The sequence below is a fragment of the Canis lupus genome, chromosome 19 (assembly GCF_011100685.1).
Source record: "Canis lupus familiaris isolate Mischka breed German Shepherd chromosome 19, alternate assembly UU_Cfam_GSD_1.0, whole genome shotgun sequence".
Lineage (NCBI taxonomy): Eukaryota > Metazoa > Chordata > Mammalia > Carnivora > Canidae > Canis > Canis lupus.
The window spans coordinates 22,091,810-22,106,101 of NC_049240.1; the positions used below are offsets into that span (position 1 = coordinate 22,091,810).

The 14,292-nt window shown below is 36.8% G+C and overlaps 2 protein-coding genes across 3 annotated transcripts in view; both read left to right on the forward strand.

The window, feature by feature from the left end:
- Positions 1–14,292, forward strand: part of PLEKHB2 (pleckstrin homology domain containing B2) — a 49,839-nt gene that overhangs the window by 25,970 nt on the left and 9,577 nt on the right. For both annotated transcript variants that reach the window (XM_038564803.1, XM_038564804.1), the window contains exons 5-6: positions 2,821–2,860; positions 5,033–5,122. In XM_038564803.1, coding sequence (XP_038420731.1) covers positions 2,821–2,860; positions 5,033–5,122 — 130 coding nt within the window. The remainder of the gene's footprint in view (positions 1–2,820; positions 2,861–5,032; positions 5,123–14,292) is intronic.
- Positions 2,867–4,745, forward strand: LOC102151183 (signal recognition particle 19 kDa protein-like). Its single transcript, XM_038564805.1, has one exon. It carries the CDS (start codon positions 3,091–3,093, stop codon positions 3,517–3,519), a length of 429 nt encoding a protein of 142 aa, XP_038420733.1. The 5' UTR covers positions 2,867–3,090; the 3' UTR covers positions 3,520–4,745.

Genomic DNA, 14,292 nt, shown 5'->3' on the forward strand with positions numbered 1-14,292 from the left:
TAATTATCTTCACCATGTCACCCATATCTCCCACTCACCTCCCCTCTAGCAACCATCCATTTGCATGGTTAAGACTATGCTTTTTGATTTGTCTCTCTCTTTTTTCCTTTGTTCATTTCTTTTATTTCTCAAATTCCTCAAATGAGTGAAATCATATGGTATTTATCTTTCTCTGACTGGCTTATTTTGCTTAGCATACTACTCTCTAGCTCCATCCATGCTGTTGCAAATGGCATGCAAGATGCCATTCTTTATGGCTGAATAATATTCCTGTGTGTGTATACACGTCATATACATACGTGTGTATACATATACATATTTGTATATGCATATACGTAACATTCATGTTTAGACATACATACATACACACACACTACTTTATCCATTTATCTATTGATAGACATTTGGACTGCTATTTGGCCCTGTAAATAATACTGCAGTAAACATAGGGGTGGCATATACCTCTTCAAATAAGTGTTTTCATATTCCTTGGGTAAATATTCAGTAGTGCAATTACTGGATCATAAGGTTCCATTTTTAATTTTTTGAGGAACCTCTGTACTGTTTTCTGTGGTGGTTTCACCAGTTTGCATTCCCACCTTCAGTGCAAGAGGGCTCCTTTTTCACATCTTCACCAACACATATTTTTTGTGTTGATTTTAGTTATTCTGGCAGTTATGAGCTGATATCTCATTTTGGTTTTGATTTGCATTTCCCCAGTGATGAGTGATGTTGAGCATCTTTTCGGCCATCTGGATGTCTCTTTGGAGAAATGTCTTCATGTCTTCTGCTCTGTTTAATTGGATTATTTGGTTTTTGGGTGTTGAGTTTTAGAAGTTCTTTATATTTTTTGGATACTAACCTATATCAGATCTACCATTTGCAAATATCTTTTCCCATTTGGTAGGTTTTCTTTTAGTTTTGTTGGTTGTTTCCTTTGTTGTGGGGAAGCTTTTACCTTGATGTAGTCCCAATAGTTTATTTTTACTTTTGTATTCCTTGCCTCAGGAGATATATCAAGAAGTTCCTATGGCTGATGGGTCAGAGAAGTTACTGCCTGTATTCTCTTCTTAGGTCCTTAATCCATTTTGAGTTTATTTTTGTGTATCATGTAAGAAAGTAGTAGTTTTGGGGGGAAAGCTCTTTAACATTGGTCTTGGCAATGATTTTTTTTTTGTATAACTATAGAAGCAAAGGTAAAAGTAAACATGGACTACAGCAAATTGTAAAGCTTCTGCACAGCAAAAGAAACGACAGAAAAATGGAAAGACATCCTATGGAATGGTAGAAGGTATTTGTAAACTATCTACATAATAAGGGCTTAGTATCCAAAATGTATAAGGAACTTGTACAACTTCATAGCAGAAACCCACAGTTTTATTTCAAAATGGGCAAAGGACTTGAATAATTTTCCAAAGATCTACAAATGGCCAACAGGAAAAGATGCTCAGCATCACTAATCACCAGGGCAATGCAAATCAAAGTCATAATGAGATTACTTCACGTCTCCTAGAATGGCTGTTATTAAAAAGATGAAAGATAAGTGTTTGTGAGAATGTAGAGAAAAGGGAACTCTGGGCACTCTTGGCAGGAATGTAAATTGGTACAAGCCACTATGGATGTATTATGGTGGTTCCTCAAAAAACTACCATATGATCTAGCAGTCTCCCTCTGGATATATGTCTTAGAGGAAACGAAATCATTATCTTGAAGAGATACTTGCACCCACGTGTTCAATGCAGCATTATTCACATTATCCAGGACATGAAACAGCCTCAGCAGTTGTTGATGGATAAATGGTTAAAGAAAATGTGACACACACACACGCGTGCAATATTTAATCGTGAAAAAAAGAAGGAAATTCTGCCTTTTGCAATAGCATGGATGAACCTTGAGGACATTGTGCTAAGTGAAATAAATTAAAGACATACTGTATGTTCTCTCTCACTTTTAGAATCTAAAAAAGCCAAATTTCTAGAAATAGTAGAATGACTGGTGGTTTCCCAGGGCTGTTGGTTGGGGGAAATGGACAGATGTTGGTCAAAGGGTATAAACTTTCAGCTATGTGATGAATAAGTTCTGGGCATCTAATATAGTATGGTGATTATAATGAACAAATGCTTTATTATATACTTGAACAGGTTAAGGGAGTAGATTTCTAATATCACCAGAAAAAAAAAAAACAAAGCAATTATGTGAGGGGATGAAGGTATTAATCTTATTGTTTTATATATATATATATATATATATATATATGTATATATTTGTTTTATATATATGTATATAAGTTTATATATATATAAAACAAAATGATTATCACAATATATATATGAGATCATCATGTTATATACCTTAAACTTAAATGTTATATGTCAGTTTCTAAAGGTAACCAAAAAAATACCAGCATTATTTTCAGTTACCAAAAAATTGACAATCTAAATCTCATATCATGGAACATTATGTAGCCATTAAAAAACAAATGCAGTAGATCTGTGTGTGTGACCTGAACTGAATAAAGCAAGTTGCAGTATAGTAAGCAGAGTGCATTTTCTATTTACTAAAGAGTGAAGCAAAAACTGTATAGTAATAAGATTATGCTTTAAATATTATATAGTGTATATAGCACAGATATATATTTTTTGTGTATTATGTATTTCTTGTGCATGTCTCAAATGCTTTGAATGAGTCTTGAGGTAAGGGCTGAAGACCTGTTCTTGAAACAAGTGTTTTCAGAAATTTTGATACCAACACAGGCTTGAGAATCATTGAACTAGATGTTGGATTGCTTTATATAAAAACATTCCTTTTTCTTTTCTCTAGAGCCTGGAAATTTACACTCCAGGATTCCAGGATAAACACAGTAAGTTGCTAAAGGCAGTCACCAGAAACGTTTTCATTTAGTCTTGCTGTAACAAATGAGAGCCTAAGGGATTAGGAAAGGAAAATGGGGATGGGTCTCTTGGCCATCTAGCCAAGGCTGAATAGTCATAGCTGGGCAGGGCACCTTTTGCTGATATGAGAGCAAGTTAGATTCTGCCAAACCTTTTAAAAAGGCAAGAGGAGGCCTGCACGCCCCGGTCCCCGGCGGAGATGGCGTGCGCCTCCGTGCGGTCCCTGGCTGAGCAGGACAGGTTCATCTGCATCTACCCCACGTACCTGAACAACAAGAAGACCATCGCCGAGGGCCGGCGCATCCCCATCAGCAAGGCTGTTGAAAATCCTACAGCTACTGAGATTCAAGATGTGTGCTCAGCAGTCGGACTTAATGTATTCCTTGAGAAAAATAAAATGTACTCTAGAGAGTGGAATTGTGATGTTCAGTACAGGGGCAGAGTCTGGGTCCAACTCAAGCAGGAAGACGGCAGCCTCTGTTTCGTACAGTTCCCATCACGTAAGTCAGTAATGTATGCAGCAGAAATGATACCTAAACTAAAAACAAGGACACAAAAAACAGGAGGTGGGGACCAAAGTCTTCAGCAAGGAGAGGGAAGTAAAAAAGGAAAAGGAAAGAAGAAGTGACCGCGTATGGGAGCCACGTCTGGTACTACTGAGAGAGACCATGAACGAAGGCTTCTAATTCAAGAGAAACAGAAGCTTTTTATTTGCATCATTTAACCGAACTATGGACATCTCTGCCTCTCAGCTTCAGCATCAGAGTTGACAGTGAAGTAAATTTGCATCAGAACTTTGCATCTAGCTCTTACGCAGTATAAAAGAAAATTTTGTTTGCTTTTCAACACAGTTTTTGTGGAAGAAAGAAGCATATTTTTAAATGGACAGTGAACTCTACCATAAGTTACTTGAAATCCTGTATCTGTCCTGTGTGTAAACATGTTTTAGATAAATGAGTTTAATTAAAGATTCGAAATGCACATTTTCTTCAACGTCTAGTTAATGAAATAAAATTTGAAACTGGAAAAAAAATAAAAAGGCAAGAGGAGCCCTCTGGATATAGGCAACACTGGTTCAAGTGTTAGCTTCTAGAAATGTCTGTTATCTAGAAATTTTTGCAACACTTTGGGTTCTGTGATCTACAGGGATGGCTCATAAAGGACTGCAGAGTCCTTTCTATCACATAGCATCTCAGCCTTGTGAAACAAGCATTTTTGGAACTTGTACTTGACTCTAGTTCTGCTTCTGAGGTCACTGAGACAGGTAAATCCCATTTGTAGGGGCTTATAATGCCATGCTCGCGTGTGTCAGAATCAAAGCAACTTTTGTGGTCAACATTTTTATTCTTCAGATGGGATTTTTTTCTTTTATCTCTCTAGGAAGAAAAAGTAGAGGAAGCTTATAAAAGAAAGATAATTTGTGCAGGTGGAAAAAGAAAGTACAAAAGACTTAATATCCAAATGTCATTGTTTCCTACTCCTGTTAGTCCAAGATAGTTCCTCCTAAGCCTGTTCTGCAACTCCAGTTACCTTTTCTTTGATAAAAAATCTTCATGGCTGAAATCAGTATTAATGATCCATATAGTTAGAGGTAAGATTCCAAGATGATTCTTTGTATGGAATTTTTTTTTTTTTGGTATAGATTTTTTTTTTTTTTAAATAGTGCATAGATTTTTCTTTTCACTGGGAAGTAATTTAATGAAGAATTTTTTTTAATTTATTTTTATTTTTTTTATTTTTTTTTGAAGAATTTTTTTTTAAATAAAAAAACAGACTGTAGAACAATCTCTGCTATATTTCAGACTGTAGGATTTTTATTCAACAAAAGAGTTGTTGAGAGTGACACATCTTTGAAAAGGCCTGGGTAATGGAGACTCTGTGCCTCCTTGGGCCATGAGAGCTTTGTTCTTGCCTCCTGCAGATGGCTGAAGACGCCCCCCCCTCCTGAATTCAAAGGTTACTAGAGTTCAGGGTTGAAAGGGAATGGTGGGGAGATACTTCTATTCACTGCTTCTCACAGAGCTGTTGTATTTGCTGTTCTAATTTTTAAGAATTTGCTAAATAAAATATATATGCATAGAATCCTAAGAACTTATGGTTGCTTTGTGACAACCTCTTTCATTCTTTGTCTCTTCTCATAGGCTTATGTTGGCTCAGAAGTCCTGTATGATGAAACAACTGTGGCTTCTTCCCCACCTCCTTACACAGCCTATGCCACACCAACCCCTGAGGTAGGGAGCGAATCTTGGCATTTTGGAATCCAAATGAAGGGAAGTTGGGGTCTCTGTGCCACTATCCTTTTATTTTAAGAAATAAATTTTTTAAGAACTCCTTGAGCCAGTAAGAGATTATTTTCTTTCATAAAATTTATAATCTTCATGTTTACATTTTTAAAAGATCTAAAAATGATTCATGTTAATGGTAGTTGCTTTCATAATATGGTATTGATGATTTATGGTTTATACTTAATGATTTACTGGAATTCTCTTTATAATCTGAAAAACTGCTTTAATTTTGAAAAAGAAAACAAACCCAAAACCTTAAAAAATCACATACCAAATACTTTGGGGGTATCTCCTAGTTAGAATTGCCAAATGCTTAGTCCTACATATAGAAGTCTGTTGTGGAAGGTACTTCTGTTTTGTTTTTTTAACTTTTAATTTTGAAATAATTATAGATTTACAGGAAGTTGCAAAAATAATATGTAGAGATCCTATGTACTCTTCACCCAGCTCCCCAGTTGTTACTTGTTAGATAAAATGAAAACCAGGAATGTGAAATGGGCACAATATTTATGTCTGGTTTTGTGTCACTTTATCATATGTATAGATTTGTGTAACCAGCTCCTCTCCTCGGTCAAGATCTAAAACTTCACAAAATCTCCCTTCTACACCCTTACATAGTCCTACCTCCTTCCCTTTCCTAACTCTGTGGTTTGTTCTCTGTCTATATGATTTTGTCATTTCCACAGTGTTACATAAATGGAGTCATACAGCACGTGATCACATGAGTTTTTTTTGAGTTTAGTATTTTCCACTTAGCACAGTGCCCTTAAGACCCATCCAGATTGTTGCATGTGTACCCCATTAAGTATTGAGGGGGCATATTTACCTGTTGGACTTGTCACAGAGTTCTGGCTATTACCAATAAACCTACTGTGAACACTCATCATGTACAGGTTTTTGTACAAACATAAAGTTGATTTCTCTGGAAAAAATGCCTCCAAATGGAATTGCTGGATGGTATGGTAAGTACGTGGTTAGTTTTTTAAAAAGCTAACAAACTGCTTTCCAGAATGACTTTACCATTTCACTTATGAGTATTCTAGTTTCTCTGCATCCTCCCCAGCATTAAGTGGTATCACTGTTTGTTTTATTTTAGCTGTTCTAACAGGTGTTTAAGTCTTAACACCTGTAGTGATCTTACACATTCTGATCTTTTTTTTTGTTTTGTTTTTAAAGATTTTATTTATTCATTCATGAGAGACACAGAGAGAAAGAGAGAGAGGCAGAGACATGGGCAGAGGGAGGAGAAGCAGGCTCCATGTAAGGAGCCTGACACGGGACTCAATCCTGGGACCCTGGGATCATGCCCTGAGCCAAAGGCAGACACTCAACCATGGAGCCAGCCAGGTGTTCCACACATTCAGATCTTAATTTGCGTTTCCCTAATAGCTAGTGATGTTGCCATTTTTTATTACTTGCGATCATATATCCTGTTCAGTAAAATGTCACCTCAGGTTTTTTGCTTGTTTTCTAATTATTATTTTTTTTAACGTTGACTTTTGGAATTCTTATATATGTTTGAGATAGCAGCCCTCTGTCAGATATGTGTTCTGTAGCATGTGTTTTTATTCTCTTAATAATGCCTTTCACAGAATTTTAATTTTCATGCAGTCCAGTTTATCACTTTTTATGGTTTGTGCTTTTGTTGTCACGTTTCACACTTAACCCAGACCAGGTTTCCTAAGGTTTTCTCCTATGTTATTTTTTGAAAGTTTTATAGTCTCAGGACTTACATTTAAGTGTTTTCTTTTTTTTTCACTTAAATGTTTTCCATTGTGAGTTAATTTTTTTTGTAATGTGTTAGAGTTAAAAGTCTTCTTTTTTTTTTTTTTTGGAGTATAGATGTCTAATTGTTCCACTACAATTTGTTAGAAAGACTTTTAGTTCTTTTTGGAATTGCTTTTGCATTTCTGTCACAAATCAGTTGGCTGTATTTGTGTGTGTCCATTTCTGGGGTCTCTGTTCAGTTCTATTGATCTGTGTGTTTTTCTTCCTCTGACACCACACAGACTTGATTACTATAGCTGTATAAAAAGTGTTGAGATTGGGTAGACTGATATCCTACTTTATTCTTCCTTCTCAGAATTCCCTTAACTATACTGGTTCCATTTCCTTTCCATATGAAAGTCTAAATCTACAATAAAATCTTCTTGATAGATTTTGATAGAAATTGTTTTAAACCTATGTATCAGGGGATCCCTGCCTGGCCTAGTGGTTTGGTGCCTGCCTTAGGCCCAAGGCGTGATTCTGGGGTCCTGGGATCGAGTCCTGCGTTGGGCTCCCTGCATGGAGCCTGCTTGTCCCTCTGCCTGTGTCTCTGCCTCTTGTTCTTTCTGTGTCTCTCACGAATAAATAAATAAAATCTTTTAAAAAAAATAAAAAAAAAAATAAACCTAAGTATCAGGTTTTTGGGGGGAGAATTGACATCTTTATTATGTTGAGTTTTCCAGTCAATGAATGGACTTTTAGATGCTCTTTGATTTTTTTTTTCACCATTTTGTAGTTTCAATATAAAAATCTTGTACGTTTTGTTAGATTTATACTTTAGTATTTCTTTTTTTTTTAATCTTGTCTATGATATTTTATTTTAAATTTCAATTTCCCCAAGGTTTTTGATTTTTGTTTGTTGATCTTATAGCTTGTGAACTTACTAAGCTCACTTACTGGTTCTAGGAGTATTCTTTTGTACTTCTTTGGGATATGCTACATAGACAACCATGTCATCTACAAATAGAGTTTTACTTCTTCCTTTCCAATCTGTGTGCCTTCTATTTCCTTGCCCTGGTTGGAATTTCTAAGTAAGTTGAGGAAGTTCCCTTCTTTCCTAGTTTTCTGAGAGGGTTGTTTTCTTGTTTTGTTTTGTTGTTTTTTAATCATGAATAGGTGTTGAATTTTGTCAAATACTTTTTCTACATAATTTCATATGGCCATGTGATTTTTTTTTTTAACCTGCTAATATGATCATTGATTTTCAAATACTGAACCAGCCTTGCATCCCTGGAATAAACCTCACTTAGTTGGGTGTATAATTCTTTTCATTTCTTGCTGAATTCTGTCTTTGCTAATATTGTTAAAAATGTTTGCATTTATATTCATGAAGGATATTGATCTGTAGTGGGGTTTTTTTGTACTCTTATTTTGGTATCAGGTAATACTGGATTTATAGAATGAGTTTTGAGAAGTGTTCCCTGCTCTTCTATTTCTTAGAGAGATTATATAGAGTTGGTGTTTCTTATTTAAATGTTTGGCAGAAATCTCCAGTGAGATAGTCTGGGCCTGAAGATTTTTTTGGGGGGTATTTTTAATTACAAATTCTATTTTCTTAATAATTATAGGACTGTTCATCCTCTGTTTCATATTGAGTGGGTTGTAGTAATTTGTACTTTTTGTGGAATTGGTCCTTAGCATATAAGTTGTCTGATTTACATGTGCAACTCTGTTGTTTGGTCAAGAGGCACTTATATTTTCTTGGTGGATTAACTGTATTATAATGTAATGACCCTTTCTGTTTCTTTTGTCTGATGCCTGCTCTGATATTGATATAGCCACTTCTGCGTACTTTTTATTGTTTGCATGCTATCTCTTCCCATCTTTTTTCTTTCAAGCTACATATATCATTACATTTGAAGTGAGTTTCTCATAGGCAGTATGTAATTGGGTCATCTCTCCTTGTATTTATGACAAATTATCTTGTAATTGATATGTTAAGGCGATTTACATTTAATGTAATTTTTGATATGTTAGGTTTAAGTATGCCACTTGTTTTTTGTTTTCCTTTGGTTCTCTTTTTAAAATTTCTCTATGTTCTCTTACGCTTTTTGTGAGTTATTTGAACATGTTTTAAAATTGCATATTTTAAAAAGATTTATTTATTTTAGGGTGGGGAGAAAGAGAGCGGGAGGAGGGGCAGAGTGAGAGAAAGAATCCAAAGCTGACAGAGCTGACGTGGGCTTTATCTCACAGCCCTGAGCTCATGGCCTGAGCCCAAACAAAGAGGGGGCACTTGACGGGATGAGCACTGGGTGTTATTCTGTATGTTGGCAAATTGAACACCAATAAAAAATAAATTTATTATTAAAAAAAAGAGTTGGATGCTTATTTAACTAACTGAATCACTCAGCTGCCCCAAAAATTGAATTTTAATTTATCTGTAATGTTTCTTGAGTGTATCTCTTTCTATTGCCTTTTTAGTGGTTGCTCTAGTTATTATGTCATTCATATATATGTATTTTTCAAAATCAGGTGTTTACATTTCTTTTATATACGAGAACCACATTAGTTGATATTAGAGATTTTGTTTCAGCTGTCAGACTTGTTAGAAAAGTCAAGCTGTGAAGAAAAGTTTATTATATTTACGTGCATTTCTGCTCTGACCATATTTTCTTACCTCCTGATGTTTCAAGATTCCTTTTTTCAATTGTTTACTTTTTGCTTGGTGAACTTCCTTTTGCCATTCTCTTAGGATCAGCTGGTAGCAAATTCTGTTTTCCTTCACCCAAGAATGTCTTGATTTCTTCTCTATTTCTGAGGGATATTTTCACTAGTATAGAAGTCTGACATTTCTTTGGACATTTGGCAAGTGTGTGCTATTTCCTTTGGCCTTCATAGTTTCTGAGGACAAATCTCCTATCATTAAAATTTTTCCCCCATGTAGGTAGTGCATTGTTTCTGGCTACTTTCTTTGTCCTTAGTTTTGAGAATTTGACTATAATGTGTTTTGGTATGGATTTTGCAGGGGCTTATCTTGTTTGGTATTCAGTTTCTTGAATATGTAGATTTTTTTCCCCTAAATTTGGGAAAATTTAGGCCATTATTTCTGGAATGTTTTTTCAGTCCTACCCCTTTTCTCTTTTGAACATAATGACATGGGTGTTAGATATCTCAGATTCTGTTAATTTTTTTTTATTGATCTATTTTCACCAATTTATACTCATGTTTACTAATTTTTTCTCTGTCATTTCTGTTATTAAGCTCATTCACTGTATTTTTTTATAGATTTTTTTTCTAAAAGTTTCATTTTTTATATTTTGAAAATATATAAATATGTGTATGTATCTTTACATAGTTTTTCCTGAGATTTTCTGTTTTCGTGGAGACTTTTTAAAATGTATTTCAGACATGTTCATAATTGCTTCTTGAAATATTTTTATGATAGCTGCTTTAAGAACCTTTCTAGATGATTCCAACATCTTTGTCATATTGATCTCTTTTGTTTTATTCATTTTGAAATCTTCCTGATTCTTGATATGATGAATGATTCTTGATCAAAACTTGGACATTTTCAGTATCATAAGACTGAATCTTAACTTAAATCTTGTATTTCAGTGCACTTCCTCCCAATGCTGTTATGGGTGAAGAGACAGTTACTGTGTTGCTGCCATGTAGGGATGGAAGTGTAGGTTCTCCACTAAGCCAAACTCCCAGGGGGTGGGTTTCTTGTCACCTTCTTGTCAGGAGGGTTGGGAATTTAGGCCCTCCTCCAGGTCTCTGCTGATATCAGCCTGTATGGGAATTGGAGGAGTCCTCTTTACTGCTCCCCACTAGCCTCCACTAATATTGTGGTTACTGATGAGCACTTGTTTGCCACTAGGTCTCTGCTGATTGTATCCCACAAGTCTGGAGGGGCATTGTTTGTGCCAGAAAAAGGTGGGAGTTCTGGCTCCTTACATGTTCTCCACTAACACCATGGCATGAGACTAGAGGTGTGTGTGTTGTTTACATCCGGTGGGGATGATATTCTCAGCTCCTTACTTGACCTTCTCTGATATTACTTTGGAACAGGGGCAGGGGTTGCCTTATTGCAGCCAAGTATAGAGAATGGAGGTTTACTTTCTGTACTTGGTATTGCTGGTGGAAGTTGGGGTGGGGCCACAGTTATTTCTGTAGTACTGGATGGGAGTAGAGCAGTTACTGCCTAAAAATGGTCTCTCTTGCCAGATGGCACCTTTCCTCCCAAGGATTTTGGGTAGATAGCAGGCTTTTATTGAGGCCTTTTTGTCTGTACTTAGTGGTTCCTCTCTTCTCCTTTAGCTAGTCTAGGATGTAGGAGCCAAAAAGGAAACCCAGAGAGCTCACCATCTGTCCTTCTTAGGGTCCTGAGGTCCCTTTCAGAGTCTCCTTATGTTTCTTTTATATATTATGTTCAGGATTGTTAGTTATACTTAGCAGGAAGAATAGGGAACATCTACATTTTTGCCATCTTCCAGAAGCTTAACTCCTGTGCTCTGCTTTTATAAGACAACAGGTTTAAACCATGTAGGTATCTGTCTGACAGCAGCAACCTATTCTTCCCTATGTCATATAGTACTTGTCACATGACAACCGGAATTGTAATTGTCTGTACGCGTGTCTGTCCTCCCCTTCCCCCCACCTGCAAGTTTATAAAGAAGGCTGGGCCTTTTGTCTCCAGATTTCCCAGAATATAGTAGTCATTCACTTGGTCAGTGAAAGTTGGGTCCACTGCCCATTTCTGGCAATGCCCATTCATAGATGTCTGTTACTGGAAGATTGCCCAGTCACCTGCTGAGTTCTTAGACCTCAGGGTCTTCCTACCCAGCAACTTTCCTAGTGCTTCATATTCTTCTTCCTGGAACTGCTAAAAATTACTGAAGGGGGTTCTGCTGCTAGGCTGGCTTCCTCGCCTCCCTCAGCCTTCACAGAATTGAAGTGAGTCAGAGCTTTGCTAGGGATTAGACTTTGGCTTAAGGAAATGTTGGACTGGTTTGATTTTCTATTCAGACTACTCAAACTTTCTCCATATTAACTATATGGCTGTTTCATTTTCTTACCATTTGTATGTTCACTGGAGTGGCACTTTTAAAGATTTTATTATTTATTTCAGAGAGAGAAAGAAGATGAGTAGGGGGAAGGACAGAAAGAGAGAATCTCAAGCAGACTGCATTGAGCATGCAGCCCGATGCAGAGCTCCATCTCAGGACCCTGAGATGATGACCTGAGCCAAGATGAAGAGTTGGATGCCTAACCAGCAGAGCTACCCAGGCACTCCCCCAAGTAGCACTTTTAATTTCCTTCAAGAACTTTTCCCCTGCATTTGCAATTTGGCTAATTGCTTGGTGAAGGAGGCCCAGCTTTTGGCCTGTCTTGGCTTTCCATATGCCTTCCTCACTAAGTTTAATCATACCTAGGTTCTGATTTAAAGTGAGAGACAGGCGACTCTTCCTTTCACTTGAACACTTAAATACCATCCCAGGGTTATTAATTGGCCTCATTTCAGAATTGTTAGGTCTTGGAAATAGGAAGGCCTGAATGGGGAGAGGCAGGAACTAGTGGTTAGTGGAGCAGTGAGAACACACAAGATTTATCAATTAAGTTTGCCCATTTTATGTGCATGGTTTGTGGCACACCAAAACAAAGACCTCTGATCAGATTGGTGTAACAAATATAACAATGAAAAAGTTTGAAATATTGTGAGAATTTGCAAAATCTGACACACAGACATGAAATGAGCAAATGCTGTTGGAAAAATGGTGCCAGTACACTTGCTTGATGCAGGGTCGCCACAAACCTCCAACGTGTAAAATTATAGCATCTACAAAGTGTAGTAAAGCAAGGCACAATAAAACAAGGTATGACTATATATCTTTTTGAGTCATGTTTTCATTTTTATCCATTTTTATACCCAGAAGTAGAATTGTTGCATCTTATGGTAGTTCTGTTTTTAATTATTTGAGGAACCTCCATGCTATTTGCCATAGTGGCTACGCTAATTTATGTTCCTGCCAACAGTGCACAGAGTTTCCATTTTTCCACATTCTCACTGCCACTTGTTACTTGTTTTTTGTTTATGTTTCTTGATAGTAGCCATTCTAACAAGTATGAGGTGATTTCTCATTGTGTTTTTGATTTTCATTTCTCTGATGATAAGTGATGTTAAACATTCTTATATTTGTTGGCTGTCTGTGGAAAAATGTCTATTCAGATTCTCTGACCATTTTAGTTTTGTTGTTGTTATTAATGAGTTGTATGACTTTCTTTTATATGTTTTGGATATTAATCCCTTATCAGATAAATGATTTGCAAATATTTTCTCCCATTTAATAGGTTGCCTTTTTTTTTTTTTAAGATTTTATTTATTTATTTATTTATTCATGAGAGGCACACAGAGAGAGGCAGAGACATAGGCAGAGGGAGAAGCAGGCTCCAGGCAGGGAGCCCGATGTGGGACTCATCCTGGAACTTCAGGATCATGCCCTGAGCGAAAGGCAGATGCTTAACCTCTGAGCCACCCAGGCACCCCTAAGTAGGTTGCCTTTTCATTTCATTGACTGTTTCCTTTGCTGTGCAGAAAATTTTTATTTTTTTATTATTAAGTAATTAGGAGGAGGAGGAGCAGAGGGAGAGAGAATCTTAAGAAGGCTCCGTGCCCTGTGCTAAGCCTGATGCGGGGCTTGATCTCATGACCTGAGCCAAGATCAAGAGTTGGCCATTTACAAAAGACATGAACAGAAATCTCACAGAGGAAGACATAGACATGGCCAACATGCACATGAGAAAATGCTCTGCATCACTTGCCATCAGGGAAATACAAATCAAAACCACAATGAGATACCACCTCACACCAGTGAGAATGGGGAAAATTAACAAGGCAGGAAACCACAAATATTGGAGAAGATGCGGAGAAAAGGGAACCCTCTTACACTGTTGGTGGGAATGTGAACTGGTGCAGCTACTCTGGAAAACTGTGTGGAGGTTCCTCAAAGAGCTAAAAATAGACCTGCCCTACGACCCAGCAATTGCACTGTTGGGTATTTACCCCAAAGATACAGATGCAATGAAACGCCGGGACACCTGCACCCCAATGTTTCTAGCAGCAATAGCCACAATAGCCAAACTCTGGAAGGAGCCTCCGTGTCCATCAAAAGATGAATGGATAAAGAAGATGTGGTTTATGTATACAATGGAATATTAGCCATTAGAAATGACAAATACCCACCATTTGCTTCAACGTGGATGGAACTGGAGGGTATTATGCTGAGTGAAGTAAGTCAATTGGAGAAGGACAAACATTACATGTTCTCATTCATTTGGGGAATATAAATAATAGTGAAAGGGAATATAAGGGAAGGGAGAAGAAATGTGTGGGAAATATCAGAAAG

Excerpts from the sequence above, each read along its gene's own strand:
- LOC102151183 (XM_038564805.1), top strand. The coding sequence starts at position 3,091 with ATGGCGTGCGCCTCCGTGCGGTCCCTGGCTGAGCAGGACAGGTTCATC.